Source organism: Neopelma chrysocephalum, unplaced genomic scaffold, assembly GCF_003984885.1.
Source record: "Neopelma chrysocephalum unplaced genomic scaffold, ASM398488v2 Primary Assembly neopelma1_23, whole genome shotgun sequence".
NCBI classification, from domain to species: Eukaryota; Metazoa; Chordata; class Aves; order Passeriformes; family Pipridae; genus Neopelma; species Neopelma chrysocephalum.
Genome location: NW_020897691.1, coordinates 2,650,633 through 2,676,073, shown reverse-complemented (window position 1 = coordinate 2,676,073; position 25,441 = coordinate 2,650,633). Strand labels below are relative to the sequence as shown.

Below are 25,441 nucleotides of genomic sequence, written 5' to 3'. Positions count from 1 at the left end.
TTTGGGCTTTTCTTGTGCTAGGCACTGTTCTGATGTACTGTAAATATTTGAGAGCTGCACCTGGTGTTAGACTGAGGCAGTGATGAGGATTTGCTTAGTGCAAAATGGAAAAAGCCATGCAAGCACAGATGGACAGCACTGCAGAAAGGAATGAATTTCCCCTTCAGAAAGGGGAAGGAGGAGAAGAAAAAAACGTTCATGTATTGAAAGGCAGAATAAAAGGGAGAAGAGAAGGGAAACTGGAGGTAGTACAATTTGGTAGCTGTGACAGGCTGCTGCTTAGGCTACCTAAGGTGACTTATTCAGTATTCCTTACCTTGCCTGTTAGGCAGCTTGCATCCTGTCACAAAGTAATGGGACTAGAGAGTTTACAAATGAAATAGTGTGAGTAGATGGTTGTATTTTCCTGCACTCGGGTTTTTTCCTCTCTCTCTTCACCCCATCTGAAGTTTCTTTATGAAGGTAATGTCTTCATAAATAGGAAGGTCTCTGCCACATAGGAGTTATATATACAGAAGAAACTCAGCCACATATTCCATTTATTTTTCACTTAAGAAAACTGTAGAACTAAGAGAATCCAGAGAACATGCCCTAAGACCACCTGTTAGAAGATTAAATCGGGTTTGTTTAAAGTCAGTTCTGGACAAATAAGCACAGTAGCTACACTTGAACCCAAGCTATTTGCAAAAAATGAAGTGAGACTTTTTTAAATGAAAATATTTTTTATGAAAACTAAACAAAAAAAAATTATTTATTAAATAAAGCATTCACATTATTTTCCAGATTCAAATCACAGGAAATCAAATCACATCTTTCATTCTTCAGTAGTTTTGGACAGAAATCCCCAATTTCAGTCTAGAATATTTGAATTCAATTTTTTTAACACAAAAAGAGCCAGTCCCCTCTGAAGGAGACCAGGTCCCAGTGATATGAGCTGAATCTTTTTTTATATATGTTTTAAATCCCTTTTACCTGTTTTCTTAGATTTAATTTCAGACATCCTACTTAAACTTTCTCAGTTAAGGTGTTCACTACTTTCAAATTTATAGCATATAAAAATCACACTACTTTTTTTTTAGCTGTTGACATTTGACAGCTTATAAACAACTCAGAGAGCAAAACTTTAACTGCATTATCAGTAATTAGACTTCTTTATGGTGGTGTTATAATGGAAATAAGTTTTATGTGGCAAACTTCAAGAACATGGTATTTCCTTTAGAATACTTGTTTTCTGGGAAGCAGACTTTTTCACATTTCCTCATAAGGTTTTGATTTACTTTAAAATAATTTTTGGGTTTGTGTTGTTTTTTTTGTTTTGTTGTTGTTTTTTTTTTCCCACCAAAACTTTAGGCTGTTATTGTGAAGAGATCAATGTCCAATGCAACAGTAGTTCTATCTCTTATGGAAATTACAGTGACCCTCATTTGCATGTACATACCAGCTGCCTTTACAAGCAAAGGACAATTATACCTTTCAATTCATGCAGAAAATTCATAATGAGGGAACTGGAAATGATACGATACAACTTTATCTCTTTTTGACCACTCTTATTTTAAAAAAATATATTTATAAGCTAAAAATTATCAAGTATATAAAATAACAACAAAAGGGAAATTAATCTTGACATTAATATTCCCATAAACTGTCTGTCATTGCTGTAAGAGAGAAAAGCCTCTTAAATAAACCATTCTGCACAGCAACAATTGCAGAAATAATTTCCTTGTATTTTGATACTACTTGTGAAAAATGTTGTTTTTTAATTGCATGCATGAGATGCATTGATTTGGAGATTAACATCACGGGTTTAGAAATACCGTTCTTTATAGTAGGATATTTCTAGCTTTAAAAAAAAAAAAAAGAAAAAAAAGAGCCAAACCCAAGCAGCTTCTTGCCTACAGCATTAAATCCCATTTTGCTGTGCAGTGACTGCAGTGTTGTTCTGCATTTCTAAAGAATCAAGTAAAATATTCCATAACACTTTAGTCATCGATTTCAATGACAGCAGGTTCTATGCAGATGACTGGCCTACTTTTGCACTATGTTGTGGTTTGGCTGAGTGCCATTTGGTTTTCATAGTGATCCATATGAACTCTTTCAGACTGCTTTAATGTAAAATGTAGATGGAAGCCAAGGACTGGAATAGTAGAGACTTTTCATATTTTAATTTCGCTTTATGTATGAAGACAAGTAACTATTTCAAATTTGATGCATTGCTTAGGAATATGTTGTAGGCAAATTCATGTGCATTTTGTAATTCAGGCATTGGATCTGTTTCTTTTTTGATGAGGACAGCTCTATTTGAATTTGCAGTGACAGTAATTATAAGTTCTAGATTACCCGATGCACAGTGAAGCCATGGCTTTTATATTGTGGTCCCAGGAGGACAAGTGTTCAACATGAGTGAGTAGGATTGATTCTGTCACTTTGGTGTGTAGCAATGAATGATTTGCACTAACATTAAGAAAGTAATGCTGGGAAAATGAAATTGATGTTTCCAAACATTAACATGGAAGGGCTAATAGATTGATTTTAATAAAGAGGAGTTTATTCTAGCATTAATTTGAGGTACAGTGATTGCAGAGGAGCTAGTGGATGTCTGTTACTTAAATTGAATGAAAGAGTTCCATCAGTTGCCCCAGAACAGCAATTAAACTGGACCTAGACAGTCCCATGCCCATTCTAGTCTCTGTTGGCTGGCCGTAATGGACTTGCTACATGAAGCTCTTCCAAACAGATCATTTATCTTTAAATTTCTCTTCAGAGGTCTGTATTTGTTCTTTTCTAGCTGTAAACAGGAGACAAACAAAAAGTCCTGGTTATCACTAAACAAAACTTTAAGTCAGTTCTGTGCTTGTATACTCAAGCCTGCTTTCTGATTTCCACAGAGGGTCTGCCTACTTCTCACAAAGGCCACTTCATCTCACTTCTTTACTGTACTAATGTCATCTGCACCCACTTGCAGTTCCAGTGCCATGTCTGCAGGCACATACAAAGGTCTTAGTACAGATTAGTATGTGAAAACTTGAAAAAGTCAGATGAAAGTTTGTTTCTTAGACATAAAGTAGATCTTTTTAGATACTTTTTCAAAGATTTTTTTCTTTCTAATTCATGTGATATTGCACACAATATGGATTTGTGTTAGTTGGCATCCTGAGTAGACTCTTTATCATGCAACTGTTATTAAAGGTTACTTATGGTTTGCTGTTTCACTGATGGTGTTTGTCAACAGTAATGCAAATGATTCTTTTATCAGATGGGGCATGCAGCCTCCTAACTAAGGGAGCTGCCCAACAGCAACCCTACATATAATCATAGAGTCAGCTGGGTTGGAAAGGACCTCCGAGATCATCAAGTCCAACCCTTGATCCACTACCACCATGGTTGCTTAGACCATGGTACTAAGTGCCACATTCAGTTTCATTTTGAAAACCTCCAGGGACGGAGAATCCACCACTTCCCTGGGCAGCCCATTCCAATGCCTGATTATCCTCTCTGTAAAGAATTTACCCTCTCTGTCAAGAATTTCTTCCTAATATAAATGTGGTATGCAAAAACACTAGTGTTGCTAGTAAGCATCTGAAGGGAAAGATCCTCCTCTTTTTGCCTAGTAGGCACAAAACTGGGAGTTGGGGGAAGGACTGCAATACTGCACTTCAACTACAGTAAAATGTGTTTGAAAATGGGCTGCAATGTGCTATTGAAAGACTGCTGAGTGCTGATAAATTGCTTTAATGTTGCCATAACACCACAACATGGGATTTGGAGCAACATGAGTAATTTCACTGGAATTCAGTGCTGCCACAGGCTTGTTTTGATGGGTCGCATGATTAATGCTTTGATCTTTATCTAGAACTTCATTGGGATTAGCAGGTTTTGGTCATGGGTTTGGGTGTCTCTATCTCTTGGGCAACCAGTTTCTGAGCAGCAACCTCATTCTGAGGTCTGACTGGCAGTGTGACTCGTGTCTGGAGTAGAAACGTGTCATCTTGGCTGCCTTCTGGTCTCTTTTGGGATGCAAAGGGGGAAAAGAAAAGGGAAAATTTATAGCTGGAGGTCTCTGCAGTTCTGCTTGGATCTGAGACACAGTACCAGTATAATATTCATCACACAAGGGATCTGGCTAGAACTCGTCATTAAAGGATATTGTGTGTTTCAGTGACTTCATTTCTGTGAAATGAGAAGTGGATTATTCCAGTGGGAATAGTTATGTGGAATTTAAGTTTGATTATAATTCTTTGATCTAATTGTACTCTATAATTATTTTAAATATGCATAAATTTTTTAATAGCTTGGGGTGTGGTTGGTCCATTTTTTTAAAAAAAAAACCTGTGTTTAGGATTCTTATTTGCAGGAAAAACCCATCTATTTCTTGGATTTTTTTTCCTTTCCAGGGCTTTTTTTCCTCCGTGCTGTGGTGTCTAAAGAAAAACAAACTTGGAATTTAAAAGCATCTCTAGGATATTTTAGACTGACTGTATATGAGGGATCAGGTTCTAATGTGAATCATGGTGATAGAAAATGCAAAAATACTAATTACCCAAGATATTTTGTTTGTTCTGTATTTTAATCAAGTTCAGGATATAGTCAGGGGTATTTCTTCTGAACTACTCCTGCTAAAATTTGAGCTTACATAAAGAATAGCAGTGATGAACCATGTATGTGTAGGTGTTTCTGTGACTGCGGCTTTGGTTATTTTTAGGTACATTTAAAAACATCATTCTGTAGCAGCTAGGTGGATTGCAAGTTTCCTGAAGCTTACTTTCATGCATGCGGTTGATCTTTTTGAGGGATGAGTTGAATTGATACAAGGAAAACAAGGCAGAAGCAGTAAGAAGCAGTGAAAGGAAGGTGCTGGAAGGATGTAAGGACATTGTGTCACCTCATTTCTGCCTCTTCATATGATAATAGAAGTCCAGTTGCATTTCATTAAATGCTTTAGAGAAGGCAACAAAATGGGTTCAGGAGCCATGTCACTATTATATCCTCTAAATAACAGCAGCTTCCTGTGTTCCTACATTGCAATTCGTGTAAAGAAAGTTAGAGACAATGGATGGTCTGTGTTAACTTGAGTACAAAATGACTGTTCCTCTTTTTATTTCCATATTGCTGCTGTCCAGAATTCACGTTGGTGGAAATAGCTAGGCTTTCTCATCAGGAAGTGAGCAACATTTTCTCATGCAAAACCTTGCTTTATTCTCAGACAAATACAGAATGTGACTTCTTTCACCTGTAGATGCACAGACTATAGAACCAGTAAGTCAATTAACAGTTTTGCAACAGTAAGAAGCAGTGATAATAAGATTGTGTGTGTAAATATCAGAGTTGTAAAAATAAATCCTAATAGACATAATATTAAATGGAAATATATGAATACAGAACAAATGCACAAATCTTGAATTTAATCTTTTTGATGTCTTGACAGCTAAACAGTTGTTTACAGCTAAACAGTGCTAGGAAAGCCTAGTCACAAATTAGTTTTATTGAGACATTCTTATTTGTCAGTATAGGTATGAATTTTCTGGTCTCCAGGTCTATATGAAATTTATCAGGAATTCCAGAGCTCTGAAGCTGGTGTGAATTTGAATCAGGAGAAACCACAGATAACTTTACTGTGAAACTAATTACAGGAGACACCTTTCAGTCTAGAGTTTATTTGATGGCAAGATCTGGTTCAGATGTCCCTTGAAGATGTGTAATAGATAGTACTTACCAAAGATTTTTCGCTTCCTTGCACTGATAAGGAAAAAAATCACTGTACTAAAGAAGTCTATACTGCAGAAGCGCTATAATTTACTACATTAACATCTCTTAAAAGTTATGGAAGAAATGTTGGTTTTCATTTAAAAAAAAAATTTATAAACCCCAAATCAAAACACTGTCTTCATAAAAGAGAGTGTGTATCCAATCACTATTTTGTCCTGCAAAGAGTCAAGACAAAAAAGAATGCTGAGAAATTGTTGAGGGAAATATTCGAGTGCATCAGTGAAAGAATGAAGGTCTAGTTACAGCAAGGTTTTATTCAGAATGAAGCCTAGAAGAACATATCTGAACTATATAGGTGTGCGTGTCTATTTTTCTTTTTAATAGAATGTAGTTCTAATTTTATGCTTTCCTCTTCCTTCATTGTACTGGTTTTTGCTTATGGATACAAACAAAAGCTTTTGAACATCACGAAAAATATTAAAAAGTCAACAGTTATTAAAGTTAGAGGAGATTACCAGGCCTTGGGTCCATAGGTCCTGGATGAGAAAGAAAGCTAAGGCATGCCTGGGAGCTAATGAGTAAGTTGAAAGAAATGTGTTATTTGTGCCCCACTTTAGAGAATTCCTGGTTCAGTTGCGTCTTGTGACTTGTGGCTGCTTGAGCACATACTTGGATTTACTTCTAAGGTACAGATAGGCCAAACTGCATTAAATGTGGAATGAAATGTTGAAGTTTTACAAAATTGGGTTGTAAAAAACAGTGTGTACCAGTTTGGACTGACAAAAGATGCTGTTGATAATACATGCCCAAAAAGACATCAGAGGGACTTTTTACTTTAAAAAGCTAGACACAAAAAATTGTGGCTTTCCAGCAGTCTGTGAGAACCTGGCACAGAATGCTGCATTCACATCACAAATCACCACAGAAACTAAAAGGGCAAAGATGGGCAGAATTAAATACTTGCTGAGAGGAACCTAAGTACCTGGAAAACACAATATAAAAATTTGCCACAGATGCATATGGTGGCTAAAAAATTTAGTAGACAGACACGTATAGATTTTCTTTCATCATAAACCGCCATAATAAAGGATGCTTTAGAAATGTACCTCTGTAATCTGCAATGGCACTGCATTAGAACCTGAAGAGAAATCAAGGTGAAAGGAGATGTGTCATAGTGTTGTGGGAGGGTACATCTTGTTTATATCTTTAGAAATATATTTTGTACTGCTATATCATAGTTGAGGAATTGTTTGGTATTTAAAAATCTATTTTAAAACCTTCATCTTCTGAAAGCTAATATATGAAAGCTTCTGAAAGATGTATTCTTACTTTTCAGTATATATGTCAAATATATGTATATGTCACTAAATTAGGTAGGTATAAAGGAATAATTTAATATTCTGTCTCAGCTTATCCTGTTATACATATGCCATATATCAGAAAATTCAGTGTGGGGGAAAGGTGTAAAATCTTAGTCACTATGAAAGCAAAATTTCAAGGAGCTTATGTTCAAGTTAGGAGACAGACTGCTTCACAGACTTGCTAATCTACAAGAATTCTGAAAGCACTGTCACAAGCCATCAAATATATTTTAACATATTTTGAAGCTCTGATTATGGCAAAGCTATAATACCTGCTTTTTAGAAAAAGTAAAACATTGTTATCACAAATGATCAAGCCAATTTTCATCACACTTTCGACTGCAGCAGCAAGCAAGGTTTTGGAACAAATTTTGAAGGAGAAAATTATAAGATAAAATTAACCATTGGGTATATAACAAAAGTGTAAAGAAAAATAGAACAAAATGCAGCATGGCTTTAGTGAAGGTCAATAAGACTACATTGTTAACTTTCTATGTACAGCTGCTTTCTAGACAACATAAAAGTAGTATAAAGGCATTCATCTGCACTTCCATACAAAATGGTAACACTGCAAATCACTTACTCAAAGAAGAAAATTCCTGGAGGTTTTGATAATGGACTCTGTCATGTTACTTTGCTGCCACCAGAGGAATAGCTTCATATTGACCTGCTTCTAGCTTTGTGGTAGATGGGCTTGGTCGGGCTGTTGAAGTTTATTACATAATTAAGACAAGAGGCAACCTGGGTCCTGACCTTTGTCCCAACCATAGCACTTGCAGGACTCAACAATTTCATTACCAAGTAAAATTTTTTTACACTTTTGTCTTTCTGTATTCTGACAAAAATTTCAAAATTAGGAACTGAGCTGACATTAGAATTTCATTCTTGAGGATGAATGTCTGCATTAAGTAGATTTTGACTTGACTACTTCCACTCTTTCCAGCATGATTTGTGCAAATACGGTGTATATTTCAGTAATCTTATAACAGACCATGGGGGTATATGCCGAAATTGGTGGTGGTGTCATGTCTCACAGCCAGCACAAGTGAAACAAGCTGTTTTAAAATACAGATGCTTGGTTCAATCAAGGAACACTATGGATAAAGAATGAGATGGGGTTTTTTTGAAAACTGTTTGTGACATTCTTTCGGAGGTAGCTTTTTACTTCATGAAATTTGTGATCTGTCTTTGTCATCTTCATTTTTGGAGAATCTGATTTTCAAATTTTGCCAGACTGCCACTTTTTCCATCAGGGCATTTCTGGAAGAATTTCAGAGCTATTTGTATGAGGTGCTGCTTTTGCCCTGCGGGCACTGTGGTGGCCCTGGGGGCAATGGCAGAATTCACTTCCAGTGGCAGCTTTATGCCCTTGCTTCTGAAAGGGAGCATGCACATGTGTTCCCTGGATCTCTTTGGGATGTCTCAAACACTTGAAGCTGTTAGCATTATGTGATGCTCTTTCTTTAGCTGCATAATGGGTTGCTTGTTTAGCTGAATGATTTGAAATCTCACTGATATGTTTATTAAAGCTCTCATGCATAACCCAGGACCTTTTTAAATTATTAGTCATAATCGTGGGTCTAAAATAAGGGGGAAAATTACTTGCTTGATTTGCACAGGGGTTAATATATTGTGGTTCTAACTTATAGCTAGTGGAAAATTTTTAACACTAAGCAAGTGTACTGCAAGAGATGGGACAGTGTGAAAGGAGGGAGATTGACATGCCAAGAAATCGAGACAGCTTGGCTAAACTAAAGCATAGTGTTTACTGTGATAATCAAGTACAGGACTGACAGATGTGAAATTAATAATTGGTATTTTATTCTAGTTGTTTGAAGAGTCTATGAATGTATTCAATCAATACATTATTCACTAGTATTTAATAAATAGACGTTTCTGACTTTGAAATTAATGGAACTGTGTGTAGGCAAGCATAGAAAACTGTAGCAGGCAATAGTGTTGATATATGTCTTTTTCTTAATTCTCTTATTTACACAGGCTTTCTGCTTTTACTTCTTAGTTTAAGATGATGTGTGGGTTTGGTTCATACCATCTATGTGAACAGAGCCAGGAAATTAGAGAAGAAAGGACAAGGTTCTTGGGCAATTCCACACATCCCTAACTTTACTAATGTCCTCAATACTAAAATATAAGATACAAATATGAAAAAAGAATAAATGAATATATTATATTATGTATAATATGATAATATGCAATATAAATATATAAAGAAATCAATATATAACCTCTGGAGTTTTTTTCCCTTAGAAACATATGTTTGCGTACAACCAGTGAAGGCAGAGATCTGCTATTACACTGATAATAGCAACAATAGGAAATATGTTAGACATGACTATAGCAATTCATACCATAACCCTAGACCTTGATAAGTTTTATTTTTAAGGTTTATGTTGCCTGGAAATTGGACTTCAGACATGCTTTATTTTGTGTTTATTTAAAGTGGAGGGATTTTTTTTTCTTTTTGTTATGAAACCATGTTGTGTGTGTAGGCCTGTTGCTTAGTGGGTTTTCCATGTTTTATGTAACCAGGCTGTGAGAAAAGTGTCACATGGTTATAGGAAAGTATCTGTCAATAAAAAATCATTCCCTTTAAAAACTAAACAACCCCCTCCCCCAAAAACAACAACAAAACAAAGCAGCTAAAACAACTTCAGAGGATGAGAGATCTAGAACAGTTTCCTGATCTAAATCAGAAGAGGATTAGAAACTGCAGTGAAAAAGAACAATAAATGAAGTTCCTAATCCTGGCCTGTTGGGCATAATCTCCCAGGTCGGTCTTCAGGCAAAAAAGAAACTAAATGAAATTGCTACTTTTTTACTGTGAATGTATATTTAATATGCATTTGTGCAAGACTTGGGCTTGTTATTTGAAGGGAAGAAGAGGTGGCTAGAATACCAATTTCCAGTTCTGTTTCATTCCCCAGATTCTGTGTGCATCTTTGAAAACCTCTTCTTTCTCAGCAGTCAAGTGTTGCACATTATATCTAGGCTGAGTGGTACAAGTCAGATGAAAAACTGGAAATTTGAAAGGATTGTGAAATGAAAGGAAAACGTTGAAGAATTTAATACTTTTGATCATGGAGGTATTAATTTTATATGTGAAATATTAGTGTGCTTGATATATTTGAGGCCTGGTTAAGTACACTGGACAGTAAAAAGGTGACAATGCAGTATGACTGATTTGCCCCTAGGAAATTATTCAGTAAGCTGCTTTTCCTGTGTAGTTTGAGCAAATATGATGAATGAGTAAAATTTGTGCTGAAAAGTATTTAATAAATTACATTTAATTGCAATTACTATCTCAGATAAAATTACGGAAATCTTTGAAGTATTTCTGTCTCCTGGACATGTTCGTCCTCTTCTGGCATTCTGGGGGATGTTTGGTGCTGCTACGTTCAGGTGTTTTGCCAGATGATTGAGGCCTGAATTAGCTGCCACCTTGCTGGCAGTTTATATAGAAAAAGAGACATACAAAATTTGGAAGGAAGGAATAATTTAGACTAGTATGGGGCAGCAGATGTTTGAAGTACAGCTTTTCCAAACTTTTGAATGCAGCTTTTTTTACCCTCCATTTTCTCTTTTCTGTTTGTTTGTTTATGAATGTATGTTCATAATTAGAATCCTTTCTAAATGAAAAACTGTAAGAAGACTGCAATTGTCCTTTTACATTTTGTACTATTAATAGAAAACATTATAAATGGAAATTCACCATTTTTTCCATCTCTTCTTCCTTTTCCTTTTCGTCTACACTGTCTCCCAAAAATAGAGCAAGGCCTAAGGTACCTTTGACTTCAAAGCTTATGAAATCCCTTTGCTGTGTGAGCATTTCTGATCTCACTAAAACAGACCAAAAAAAAAGGTGAACTGGGGAAAATGAAGAGAAGCAAGAGGATTTAAGCTTTCGAAGATGTAAGCAGTACATTCACAAGTTGAATTAATCCTTGAGGTGAATAAATAGGGTGTCCAGTGAAGCTGTTCACTCTGCATTAGGAAGAATTAAAATGGAAAGGTCTGTCTCCAGTGTTAAGATGTGCTGATGCAGCTGCTGTGCTAATGGTGAAAGTCTGGTGTAGAGTTCTAGTTGGTAGGAGAGAGAATCACCAAGACCAGCAGAAGGGGGAGCTTTTGGAGTATAGCTCATTTTGATCATTAGTCTCAGCTGATGCTCACTGACAGCTCTGCTCCCAAGCTTTTATGAATCCAGCATAAGGAGGATAGAAGACACATCATTAAAGACAAATGTGAGGTTATAACAGCAAGATCCCCAGGGAAACATTATTGCAAGCTCTGCTGTAGTGCAGTGCCTCAGTGCATGCATGTGTGGTTTTTGTATGACTGTGACTTACTGTAGTTTTCTTCTGATTCTCGCTTCCATTCATGTCTTTCCCTCCTCTCAATAATTAAGCAAATTCAAAGCTAACAATGTTTTCATGATATTGCTACTTCTTAAGGATTTTCTTGCTCACCTTGTAGCTCTTCAAAAGGTTTGTCTTGTATGCAAATCATAGAGGAAAAGATCTATAAGGTGAATTCATTGATTTAGGATTTACTTGCATTTCTCTGTAGACAGTACTGGACATGCTTTCAACATTCTATAATTCTATCAGAAAAACCTAGCTGCAGTTCTTGTCTAATTCAAAACTTAATATGCCTCCCATCCCTCACCAAACTAATTAGGGGAAGGGTAAGAATAGGGTTCAGTAACTTCATGATCTGTGATTTCTGGGAAGAAAGGTTGTTTAAAACATAAAAAATAGAAATTTAACTTCTAGCAAAAACAGAGATTGAGAGATATGTGCTTTTAGTCTTTACTGTTTTCATGGCAAGTAAAGGCACCAAGAGAAACTCCTAACCACTCCATTTAACCCTATAGCAGAAATCAGTGATCATTTAATAATTATGAATTTATTAATCATTTAATTATTCCAGGTTATTTTCAAACATCTTCACCTATTGAAGGAATTACCTCCTGTAAGTTATGAATATGAGGTGGTTAGTGGTTTCTGAGGCCAAATGCTGTTGCTGCTGCATTTATTTATAAACTAAAGATGTAAAGTTGTAGCTCAAAATCTTCTAGTTGACTGAAATCTAGCCAATCCATTAAATATGGCCATGATTTTGGGTTTGCTGTTTAGCATATAGATGCAGAGATTAACATTTTACAGTCAATTTCACACATACAGACACTAAGTAATTTTAGTTTGAATTAATTTCAACCGTGTGTAATGCAAATAGATAGGGTATTGGCAAACCATTTCTGGTTCAAAACAGAAGTCGTTAAAGGCCTGTGAAGGTGGTAAAGAGATATTTTGCTAAACCTAAACAAAAAATATAACCTTCATCATGCCCTGAATCAAATCATAAATGTGATTCCTGCTGCTTCTCAAGTGTCTCTTACTTTGATGTCAGTGCAGGCATAGGTGGGGTCAGAGGGCAGCGAGGCTGGGGCAGATTGAGCGCCCACTTCCCTGGACCACAGAGGACTTTGGAACTGAAATGCTTCTGTTTTGATGATAGCTGTCTTTTCACCTGAAATTAGGGGAAAGAGAAATATCAGATGCCCTTAACAAGGGAGGAACTAATTCTTGGTAAGTGGGGGCTTTCAAATGTTGTTCACTGGAACTACAGTGGCACAGCAACTCCATTGCCGGGCACTGCAGCACAGCATGGTGTTTGCTTGAGGAAATGAGTGACATTCTCAAGTATCAACACATTTTCTTCTGATAGGATTTACCTCCTCATTCCTGTTTAAGAAAAACACGTACTGTCCTTTTCATAACTTTGGCTGTTCTTTATCTTAGATGGGGGATGGGTAGTTCCTACACTTCAATTGACCATTCAATTTGATTATAAGCCCTAGCTAGTTATGTACAAAACTTCAGTGGCTTAACAGTATGTTCTGTATATATTGACCACTAAATGGTTTGAACATATAATCCATTTACTGTTGATACCGAGATTTTTTTTCACAGCTTCTCACAGTGAAACTATTTCTCTATGCTTCTAAAATTGAACTTTTTTCATCTTTCATTTGGTAAAAGGTCTTAACTGAAGACACAAAATGCATTTCTGTAATTTAAATTTCTGTGTCTGTCCTCAGATTTCTATAGCAATTACAAGGAACGCATAAGCTGCATTAGAGCACAGCTTTATATGAACATTACTACCTTCGTGTTGAGAACCTTTATTTTTTTGACTCAACAAATAGTTGATGCAAAGAACAGCTTAATAGTACTAAAGTCAGTTTCAATCAAATGATCAATTCTTTTAGGTTAAAAAGTACCAGCTAACATAATTAAATAATTTTTACTATCTTATTTATTCCAAGACTACTTCAGGTTCAGATGGACAAAATGACATAATTTATCTTACTGTACTCTGCACTACTTAAGTACACTAATGACTTTTTTTACATATATACTTATTTTATATTGCCTGAATGCTAAAGTGTTTTTAGACAATAGTTAATGACTGGTATACAAATTAAACCACAACCGAATAGCAACTAGGATTCTGAACAAGGTATTTGAACTTGAGCACAACTGTTAAATGCTATAAAAAATAGTGAATGAATGGCAGGATTAAGGAAAAAAAGAGCTTCATTTCCTGTTTTGTAATTTATGGATATTGTTTGTGCTAATTAGGTTAAAGCAAAAGGGAGAGGCTATTCTGGTTCTGAATGTGCAGAAGACTCTCTAAACGTGGCAAGATTATTTAAATGTTGAAACATCCAGACCAGAAAAAAAACTTTAAAAAAAGAAATCTAACAAGTCTGACATTCAGAAGTCATGGATAACATTTGAATATTTAATATAGCATGAAGAAATGTGTAGTTTTCTTGCATAATCCTATTTTGTGTGTGTGCAAAGTGATCTTCATTTGGTGTACTTTTTTATTATTATTTTTTCTTCTGTGTATTTTAGATAAGTGTAAAGCATTGACTTCCCCATTCATCTGCACTTGTGGCCTCTCTTTTATCTAGACCATCTTCCATGTCATTGAACTTTATTCAGAGATAGAAGGTGATACTATGGTAATATGATGTCCCTTGCTCCAGAAATACTAGCAGAAGTGCTACGTATTGGTCCCCTAGTGCTAGTGTGATGCCAGTCTTATACTCTTATTTTTTTCTAAAATTACTTATATAGCCTAACCTCAGCAGTTACAGCTAGGAGAATCCATTTATTGCAGTAAGAGAGGCAGTAGCTAGGGTTTTTTATTCATCTTTTACAGCACTAATAAGCTTTGGCAACTGCAACCCCAAACAAAAAATGACTAAAATCACTAAAACATCTGTTGGCAGATAACTCCCTATTTGTTCTTTGCTTCCATGGTTTCATACCGTTGCCTTTCTGTACGTTACAACTGTGGGTAAATTGTTTAAAATTACAGTGCATATCACTCAGTAAGGAAGACCATCTTCAATTAATAAATGACTTTGAAGATTTAATAACTGAACTCTAATAGAGGAGTATGTTGAATAAGCAGATATGTTAGCATCACCTTTTAGGTGGTGTAACCATGGAACAGGGGCAAACTAATTGACAAATGTAAAAAAATTTATTATCTCCTAGCTTATGCCCTTGAATGTACTGTATTATGTCTAATAAAGGACTAGGAAACTTGGATTAATAATCAGATAATTAGATGTGGAGAGGAAAATCTTAGAAATAACTTCCAACATTTCGATGTATTGTTTATTTTAGGCTGTATTGCCACATGAAGTTAAAATAATACAGAAACTTTGGGCTAAATGTCACAATATCCTTTTAAAATTACATCCAGATGTTTAAAAGAAAAAATCTTTTTAGTATGTTCAGAAAGCCTGGGAAATTTTCAATTTTGAATAAAATCAATATTCAATCAGAAATCTACTGTAAAAAGCAGTAGAATTATCATTAGTATATTGCATTAAGAAAGTGTTTTAGTATATTTTTTTCTGGAAGATACCTTTGGCTTTGAGTGGATGGGTGGAAAAAAACAGACCATAGAAACTTATTGAGGTACAAATTGTATTCACATCTAGTTCATACTCAAATATAAAATTAACTTTATTACTCCATCTCTTTTTTCTCTTCTAGTAGATCTACGTAATCTATCAATATCCTGTAAATGTACTTTGCTATCTTTTGATATTTTAGAGCTTAATCAAGCAATTTAATATTCTAACAATGTAGATTTTACTGAAACCTGTGTATGTAACTAATTTTTGTAGTCTGTTTTTGGCTAACTGCATGAAGCATAATGATCTTTCAAACCACTAACATTTTCTCCAGTAATATTCTTTATAACATACGTTCTCTTTCATGTTCTGGTTAGATGACAAAGAAAACACTTTGATCATGAAATCTGGCCCTATAAGAGGAATAAGTATCTTACTCTCTAAACGTTTTACTTCTCTGAATTGCTACTTGTGACACTGCATTTTATTTTAGAGCACTCTGCTCCTCTAGAACTGTATAAATACAGTTTTGTGCAGAATAGTTATTAGGCTTTTTTTTGTTATTATTCTTTTATTGAGAGTTTCTCCAAAGAAACAGAGCACAATTTCTCCAAGACTGATAATTTTATGATTCAAGAAAGAAAAGGCTTGTTCCAGGATTTGGGAGACTTTATTCTACAATAACTTTGTTGATGCCCTCAGAAGAATTGCTTCATCTCTTGGTAATATCTCACTTTTCCCTTCAGGACAATTGTATAATATAAACAAATAGGAAATTGATGCTACAATAACATCTTGTGTTTTTTTTTTTCCTACTCCACCGTGCAGCCAACACAACGTATATTTTCTTGAATATCCTAATTAGTCAGGTTCCAAATCAATTACAGTTACTATGTAGAAATTTTTTATATTAAAGACTTAGTATCAGAGACTATTCTCAAGAATTCTTTTTTTTTATTTAATATTTTTACTTATAATAGTTGAGATTTTCAGTATACGTTGTAATGCCTAAATATTTGTGTCCTGTAGATAGCTGCAAATTCTTACTGATCTGTGTCATCACCTTGACAGGACGAACTCTGCTGGAAAAGCTCTTCAGCCAGCAAGAAAATGCACCACAAGAAGAAGCAGAAAAACTATGCTCTCGCATTATTGCACTGGGTCTTTTGCTTCCATTCACTGACTGCTTCAGGGAGCCATGTAATCAGAGTGCCCAGCAAAGCACACCCACATTTGATGTAAGTAGTGAAAAAGTTATCTTTTGTCTGTATTGCCAAGCAAGACATGATTTACTAATGGTTTATCCCTCTTGAGAGAATTCTGTTAGTCCTTTTAATGAACATTTCACTTAGGAGAGTGGCCAGCTATTTTTCTGAGCTCAGGTATGTGCACTTTTGTATACAAGTAAGCATAAGAAGGTTCTCCCACAACTTGATTTCTTAACTTTTTAACTCGTGTCTTATTCTGCTATAATGTTCTTCATCTGCTTTTTTTCATTAAGTTGTCTTCTTTGAGGCACTCTATAGGACTACCAAGATTTCAATCCGATAGCTGCTTCACCAAAAATCTAAATTAAAGGAAGAACAGAACACAGCATTTCACAAAATTTTACAGAACCCAAAGAGGATGTCTATGTGAGATAATTTCCTCCTCTCCCCCTGAAAATACTTTTGATACAAAATAGTGCAGAGATCAGTGGAAATTTGCTGGAATTCCAGCTACAGTTTTATCTGTGCCTTTGGACTGTCTGGCCAGGATGCTGTTACTAGTGGTGTTTGCATACTATTACAAACCTGTGGTGTAGACATAACCTAACATACTTTCCCTTCCTCTTGGATAATTAAATCAACATAAGGATGTCTTGCTGTTTCTTGATACTTTACAACCCATGACATTTTGTACTGGTCTGTGTGACTGAAGATAATCAGGGATATTCTCTTCAGTAATTAGCTTCAAAATAGAGTACAAATATTAACTTATAAGTTAATAAGTTACTGGTATAGTTAAGATCATCCCTATTCTACACATTAAGCTGAAGCTTGGTTAGGAATAGTCAAAAAATGATTGGAAATGATTGGCATAGATATGAGAGAACACGAGTCTCCTTAAATCTTTAAATCTTTCTAATCTTTCCTGAAGAATAGTTTAACACAACTGGTGAAGGGAAAAGAGGTAGAATATTTTTTTTCCAATGAATTCTTATACAAATTTTCCTAGACAACCTAGCCTATCTACAAAGTCATTTCATGGTCCATCTAAAAAGATTATGTTATATGTTTATGTTTTTTGGTGTTTTTTTAGGAAGCAACATTTAAAACTTTTTTAACTGGGTTTTGAAACTAATTGAAAAATACAGTGTAACTATAAAAGTGAGGTTACTCAGACAACTTAAAATCACAGAGCATTTGAAAATGCTTGTGGTTAAATATAGTCAAGAAAGTTACTGGAAAAGGCAATTTTCTTATTTTTCAGGTTGTTTAAAAGAGTTTGGTAATGTTTTCAGTTCTTCCGCTTTTACATATATTCAGATAATCAACTCTAGAGTATTGAATACAGTATTCTTAAAAAAATTTCTCCTCACTAATAAACAGATTTTTTATCAAATTCAAAGTTTGTGAAGGAGCAGAAAAGGCTCTTTTGTCAACTGGTATACCATGCTTTGTCTGAGCATGGTATACCAGTCTATTATCTGGTATACCATGTCTGTTAATCTGCCTGTTATCTTTCATTTAATATATCCAGCAGGATGGACATAGTAGTAGCCTAGTGCCATGTGAACCGTGTATCAAAATCAGCAATTTAAGATGTTGCTGGCCCAGCAGTGATCTTAATTTGACTTGGCCTATCATTAAGCCACAAATGTCACAGCCTCCGCAACTGCTTTTTGGCATAAATCCCCTAAATAGATCACACTCCTGTAACACAATGTCAGAAGAGGTGTAAAGCCCTGTGTATGTAACTAAGTAATACATCCTACTTCAAAGGAGCATACATCTGTCTTGAATACTACTACCTCAGTAACTGAATTCCAGATGGTGGGAAGGTGAGAGCTGCTGCTATTGAATTTTGGAATATGTTTCTGCTTCAGCCTTGGTGACCACAGTGCACCTATCTGTTTATTCATTACATGTTCTACTAAATGAAAATGGTTAGAACTAGCAGTATGAACTCTAATGGCTGAGAACTTCCAAATTATGCTTCTCCTAGTTGATTTTGCTTCTTAGAGTAAATAAAATATTTTACAGGAAATAAGTGCTAATTTTTATGTAAGGAAATGAAATAATTAATAATTAGTATATAAAAAAAGGTGATGCTTTATATTACTTTAAAAAAGGACATGTAGTATCTGTAAGTTGTGCCCCTTTCTGCATCTCTTTCCATGTCTGTACATTGGGATTCTTTTTCTTTTTTAGGTTTTTGGGTTTTGTTTCTTTTTTTGTTTAATTCATTAGAGCAAGATTTTAGTGTTGATCTAACCATTTATTTCAAAGACAGAGGAATCAGACTAGCCTTAATTAACACCTACATTTCACCCATCTAGAATTAAGAAATACATCTTTTTTGACATTCCTCCTAAATTGGGAGCACAGCCAGTCCTATATTCTTCCTTCATCTCTGAATTCTTCAGATGTGTCCCCAGTTCAACCTTGGATTGCCTCCCGTTTGGCTGATATTTCACTTAGCTAAAACTACCATCAACAAAGCTCCTGTAACCCTGTCCTGTTCCCAGACAGGTTTGTCTGCCACCTTGTTGTTCTTCCTCCCTTCTCCATCCAGGTATGGTGCTTGCCTGTGCCTTAATGTTACTTATTTGGCTGTTTTGATTTGCATCTTAATCTGGTGCTTGAAAAGTCTCTTAGGTCATTCCTTTATTTTTTTTTCAGAATTGCCAACCCTTTTTCAACTGAAGTCCTTCCTTTAATCCTTTCTTTTCTCCTTTTGTGACTGATCCCCTGCATTTCTGAGCTTTAGCTTATCATTTTTTTATGTTGAATAAAGTCCATGATTCCACTCTTGCATAAGTGTGGTCCCACAGACTTTGTTTTTTTAAGAGGTTAAGTTACAGTTTATGAAAACAATTCAGTAAGTTTTGTTCACTCTACAATCTATTGCTCATGGCTTGAGATGAATATAAACAGATTATTTAGAAGACCTATTCTCTCACTTTGATCTTCTTTTCTGGATGTCCTCCAATGAATTTATTTTAACATGGCTAATGCTGAACTCTCTGCTGTCTTGAAATGTTTGTAATTGCACATTCTGATTATATTCTCATCTTCTTTATTATTCATGTCTGGTGGTCACCTCTACTTCTCCATGTCTTAGAAATGTGTACCCAAATCTTGTGCCTCTTTTCTCAGTAATGTACAAGAGATCTGTTTGTTTTTTTTATTTCTCCCAAGATATTCTAGGCTTCAGTGTGGGGCATTAAATAATGGTACGTGCTCTCTTTTAAATTTCTTTTAGGATCCCCACTGTCTGACTCAAATGAAGCAGTGTATTAAAAGTAAAGACAACTTTTACAGCTCTTAGTTTCTCAGGGTAGTATTACAATGGCTCCTGGAAGCCAGTTTAAATTAAACTCTTAGCACTTGTGTTTCTGGTGTATCTGTGCTTTGTGGGTATGATGCTTACTACTTTTTCAGTATATGGCAAACATGAATGATCAACAAATGCCAAACAAAAGTGCAAATCTTCAGAGAACTAGCAACTGTCATCAAATTTATGCCAAGGATAGTGACCAGTTTCCACAGGCTTATAAATGATTCAGGTTTTTGATAGATTTTAATGATGATTTGAGATGGCATGTTCATGAAGTATCTCTGGCCTTTTTGTCAAATTTCAGGTTATAGTCCAAAGGACAAAAACTTTAGAACTGTTTTAAGAACTTATGAGAAAACTTGCATGTTCAATCTTGGCCCATTTTATCGATTATTTGTTTTGAACAGATGGTGGCAGATGCTCAAAGTAAAAGATTAGTCTGAAATATAAAAGTTGAACAAAGCTTTAAAAGTAACAGAAATAAGACAGGATTGGGGTTTTTAAGATGTTTGCTGTTGAGAAGCAGTGAAAGCTTTTGCTATAGCCCTTCCTACCTACTCTTAAAATGCAAAGAGTATCTTAAAGACTAAGTGTTCAGTGGCAGGTTCCCTGTCTAGAAGTAGATTGCCCTGATTGCTAGTTTCCTGTTTCATGGAGAGGTTGCTAATTATTGTCTCATGTGTGTCATGAATTCTTACTCATAAGGCTATCTTTAGTCTTTCATTCTTCTGCTAGTATTTCATAAAAGAAAAATGGAGGTTTTAAATTAAAAAAAAAAAAAGGTCAAGTAATTAAATGGGCAACTTACAGAAAGACAGATTAGCAAAAGCCTACACAGAGCATGTTCTGTGAAAAAAATTCTTGCCTTTTAAATAGCTATTGCCTGCTTGCCTTTTATCTTTTTTCCCTTTTAGCAGTTGGGAGTTGTTCAACAGGGTTTTTAAGATTCAAATTAAAAAAAAAAGAAATCCTTTGACTGAATGATATGTAAGAAATTAATGCTTTGTGAAAAAATCTTTCAGTCCCAAATCATAGAATCATAGAATTGTTAAGGTTGGTGAAGACCTCTAAGATCATCAAGTCCAATCATTAACCCAGCACCACTGTGTTAGCCACTAAACCACATCCCTACATGCCACATTACAATCCTTTTGAATGCTTCCAGAGATGGCAATTACACCACTTCCCTGGGCAGCCTGTTCCAATGTTCGACCATCCTTTCAGTGAAGAAATTTTCCCTAAAATCCAACCTGTACCTCCCCTGGCTCAACTTGAGGCCGTTTGCTCTTGTCCTGTCACTTTTTAGCTGTGAGAACTACTTTCCTTGCTATATACAGTGCAGCTGCAATCTTAAGTTTTTTAGCATTATACCACATTATACTATGGGGTCTTTCCGGCGCCCCCAGGGTGGGCAGCGGGACTCAGGGCTGGCAGCGGGACGCAAGGTAAGTGGCGGGACACCTCCCCCCCTGGCCACATGGGGTGGGACCGGGCTCTGTCCCGGGTCTTTCCGGCGCCCCTGGGGTGGGCAGCGGGACTCAGGGCTGGCAGAGCGCGCGCGGTTTTCTCCCCACACACAGCCGCAGCGCGAGAGGGGAGAGAGATGGGCAACCTTGCCGGCAGTTGCTACACGCCCGTGGAGGTGGAGGGGGCTACTTCAGAGCACACAGTGGTTTGGCATTCCAGGTTTGAGGGGGGAAGGGGGAGGGGGGATTCAGGGGAAGGCAGGGGGGAAATAGAGGGGAGGGACATCAAGCAGACCATGGGTGTCCTCGGACTGACAGAAGGGAGTGTGGGACAATCCCGTATGTAGTGTCACAGGTAAGCAATGTGCCTGAGATACGTGGTAACACAGTGGGGGTAGGATATAGCTAGAGTGGCTAGTGGGGGCCCTTTACAGTGATGGGGTTCCCAGCCAGGCTGGATGGGTACAGGGGACACTACAGTTGGTCAGTTGGTTTGCTTGTTTGTTTGTCCTTTTGTTTGTGGTTCACCTGCGGCTACTGCCCAGGTTCGGCATGTTCTGGATAGACTTGCTTTGCTCTGTCTTGTAAGGGTGGGTAGGACAAAGGGATGTATCTCCTTATGATTATATACAAATAGGTGGTAGTAAAGTAGGAAATGAAAGACTTGCCCAAATCGCTCTAACAGGTACGTAGCCTGTATGCCCCTATGTGGTTGCATGTTATGCTGGCGATGGTACATGCCTTCGGTAGGGTTGCCCACGCCAGACAGGTCAAACCATAGGACCAATTACACTACATTCTTGGGCAGGATGAGCTCATTAGCCTTCTGGCAGTCATCCTAGGAGAAGGACAACTCTAATTCCAAACCCAGGCAGATGGAGCTCGCTTAGCCCCGTAAGGCCATCCATCTATGAGAAGGACACTCTAATCAAACCTACGTCCTGAGGACCTCGCTGCCACCATCCAAGCTTGCTCGGCCCTGGCAGATGAACCTTAGGATTAAAGGGTGGGTTCAGTTCCGCGCATACTGCATCTCACCTAAAAAATCCACTGCGCAGGCTTGAAGGCTTTACCCACATGCAAAAAGTCCTGCAGCGACGGGCGAGGGTCGAAACGGTAGGTGAAAGGTGCACTGGGAGCCGCAGACTCAACCCTGCATGCAGGCGGTTCAGGATATTGGTCATTTGAGACTGACGGAGATGAGAGTCTCTTGGGGCAGCACCCTGAACGACCAAGCAGCCTTTTCAAGGACAGCACTGCTTGCTCCACTCGGAGAGGGGCCTAGAAAAGGTGGCCTAAACAAAGCTCATCTCCACCTTCACCCGGTTGGTTAACCGCAGACCAACGGGCATCTTCTTCCAATGCGGTCGCACAAAGAGTAAAAGACAAAGGCATGCACCTGCCTCCAAAGGTGTACCTAAATTAACTCTAGCATGTTGGAACATCAGAACCATGCTTGATTCTGCGGACAGCGGACGTCCTGAGCGACGTTCTGCCCTAATTGCCCACGAACTGGCTCGTCTCAACATCGACATTGCTGCTCTCAGTGAAGTTCGCCTTCATGAGGAAGGCAGCCTCAGAGAACATGGTGCCGGTTACACACTCTTTTGGTCAGGTAAGTCCAGAGCCGAAAAACATCTCTCAGGTGTCGGTTTCATGATCAAAAACTCTTTTGTCCCTAAACTCGAAAATCTGCCGACAGGCTATTCTGACCGCATTATCTCCCTACGCCTTCCACTAAACAACAAGCAACATGTTGTCATCTTCAGTATATATGCCCCAACTCTCCAAGCTGACCCTGCTGAAAAAGATAAATTTTACACTGACCTGCGCTGCCTTACCCGAAAGGTGCCCGCAGATGATAAGATCATTATCCTTGGGGATTTCAATGCCAGAGTAGGTAAGAATTTTGAAGCCTGGAAAGGAGTATTAGGCAAGCATGGTGTTGGAAACTGCAATGATAATGGTCGACTTCTGCTAGAATTCTGTGTGGAGCAACAGTTTACCATCACTAATGCTATCTTTCAGCAGAAAAATAGTCTGAAGACAACCTGGATGCACCCCAGGTCTAAGCATTGGCATCTCATTGATTATGTCTTGGTGCGACGGAGAGATGTCCGCGATGTCCTCCATACCCGCGTGATGCCCAGCGCAGAATGTCAAACAGACCATCGGCTTGTGCGCTGTAAACTCAACTTTAATCTCAAATTCAAACCCAAAAGGGACAGTATCCCAAGGAGAAGACTCCAAGTTAATGATCTCCAATCAGCCACAGTAAGACAAAGATTTCAGGCAAACCTTCAAACTAGGCTCGAAAACCATTCCACAGATTCTGCAGTTTCCTCCCCTGAAACAATTTGGCACCATATTAAAAGCTGCATCCTGCAATCCTCTGAAGAATCCTTAGGGTTTTCCCTCAAGAAGAACAAGGACTGGTTTGATGAAAACAATCAAGAAATCCAGGAATTGTTGAGGAAGAAGAGAACTGCCCACCAAGCACACCTTGCACTGCCATCCTGTCACGCAAGAAAAACAGCCTTTCATCTTGCATGCAGCAAGCTCCAACAGAAACTCCGTGACATCCAGAACAAGTGGTGGACCGATCTAGCTGCAAAAACTCAACTATGTGCAGATACAGGGGATCACAAAGGATTCTATGAGGCCCTGAAAACAGCATACGGGCCTACATACCAAGTCCAAAGCCCACTACTCAGTGCAGATGGTCAAACGCTTCTGACAGATAAAACCTCCATTCTGAATAGATGGTCTGAACACTTTCAGACTCTTTTCAGTACCAACCGTGTAGTCCAAGACTCAGCAATTCAGTCCATCACACAACAACTGGTGAAATACAAATTGGATACTGCCCCCACTCTAGGAGAAACCCTCAAGGCCATACAGCAGGTGAAAATCGGCAAGGCAGCTGGGGTTGATGGAATTCCACCCGAAGTCTGGAAACATGGGGGCCTTGCACTCCATGCTAAATTTCACGAGCTTGTGGTGCGTTGTTGGGAACTAGGCGAACTACCTTCAGACCTTCGTGATGCAGTCATCATCACCTTGTATAAGAAGAAAGGTACTAAATCAGACTGTTCAAATTACCGTGGTATTACTCTGCTCTCCATTGCTGGCAAAATCCTGGCAAGAATACTCCTGAACAGACTAATACCTGCTATAGCAGAAGGAATTCTACCTGAAAGTCAGTGTGCCTTCAGAGCCAACAGGAGCACTACAGACATGATATTTGTTCTCAGACAACTGCAAGAGAAGTGTAGGGAACAGAACAGAGGTCTCTATGTAACCTTTGTCGACCTCACCAAGGCTTTTGATACTGTGAGCAGAAAAGGTCTTTGGCAGATTTTGGAACGTTTAGGTTGTCCCCCCAAGTTCCTTAAAATGATCATCTCACTTCATGAGGATCAGCACGGCCAAGTCAGATATGGCAACACACTTTCTGAGCCCTTTCTAATAAAGAATGGTGTGAAACAAGGCTGCGTTCTCACTCCTACCCTATTCACAGTCTTTTTCAGCATGATGCTCCAAAGGGCCACGGCAGACCTCGATGATCAGGACGGTATCTACATTCGATATCGTACTGATGGAAGCCTATTCAACCTAAGGCGACTGAAGGCCCACACTAAGACCTTAAACCATCTTGTCCGGGAGCTGCTTTACGCTGATGACGCCGCCCTTGTTGCCCACACAGAAGCAGCCCTGCAGCGTTTAACATCCTGCTTTGCAGATGCTGCTGAGCTCTTTGGGCTGGAAGTCAGCTTAAAGAAGACTGAAGTTCTCCATCAACCTGCACCTCAGGAAGTCCCCCATCATCCCCACATCACCATCAGCCAATCAGAGCTCAAATCAGTCCAACAGTTTAATTACTTAGGCAGCCTCATCTCCTCGGATGGTAAGATTGACGGGGAGATAGATAACAGGTTAGCGAAGGCATATAGTGCTTTTGGAAAGCTTCATAAAAGAGTCTGGCGAAATAAACACTTGAAGAAAAGTACCAAGATCAGCGTTTACAGAGCCATAGTGCTGTCTACTCTTTTATATGGCTCCGAATCATGGGTCATCTACCGCCACCACCTATGTCTCCTAGAACGCTTCCATCAACGCTGCCTCCGTACAATCCTAAACATCCACTGGTCAGATTATGTGACCAATACATCTGTTCTTGAACAGGCAGCAGTCACAAGTATTGAGGCCATGCTACTGAGAACACAGCTACGTTGGGCAGGGCACGTCTCTAGGATGAAGGACCACCGCCTCCCTAAGATCCTGCTTTACGGTGAACTTGCCACTGGCTACCGCAAGAGAGGAGCCCCGAAGAAAAGATACAAGGACTCCCTGAAGCAACATCTCAGCCTTGGCCATATTGATCACCATAACTGGTCTATTCTGGC

General features: G+C 37.8%; 1 protein-coding gene across 2 annotated transcripts in view; it reads left to right on the top strand.

Moving 5' to 3' along the window:
- FMN2 (formin 2) overlaps positions 1-25,441 on the top strand; it is a 185,651-nt gene that overhangs the window by 24,729 nt on the left and 135,481 nt on the right. For both annotated transcript variants that reach the window (XM_027684504.1, XM_027684496.1), the window contains exon 3: positions 16,099-16,265. In XM_027684504.1, the coding sequence (XP_027540305.1) occupies positions 16,099-16,265 (167 nt within the window). The remainder of the gene's footprint in view (positions 1-16,098; positions 16,266-25,441) is intronic.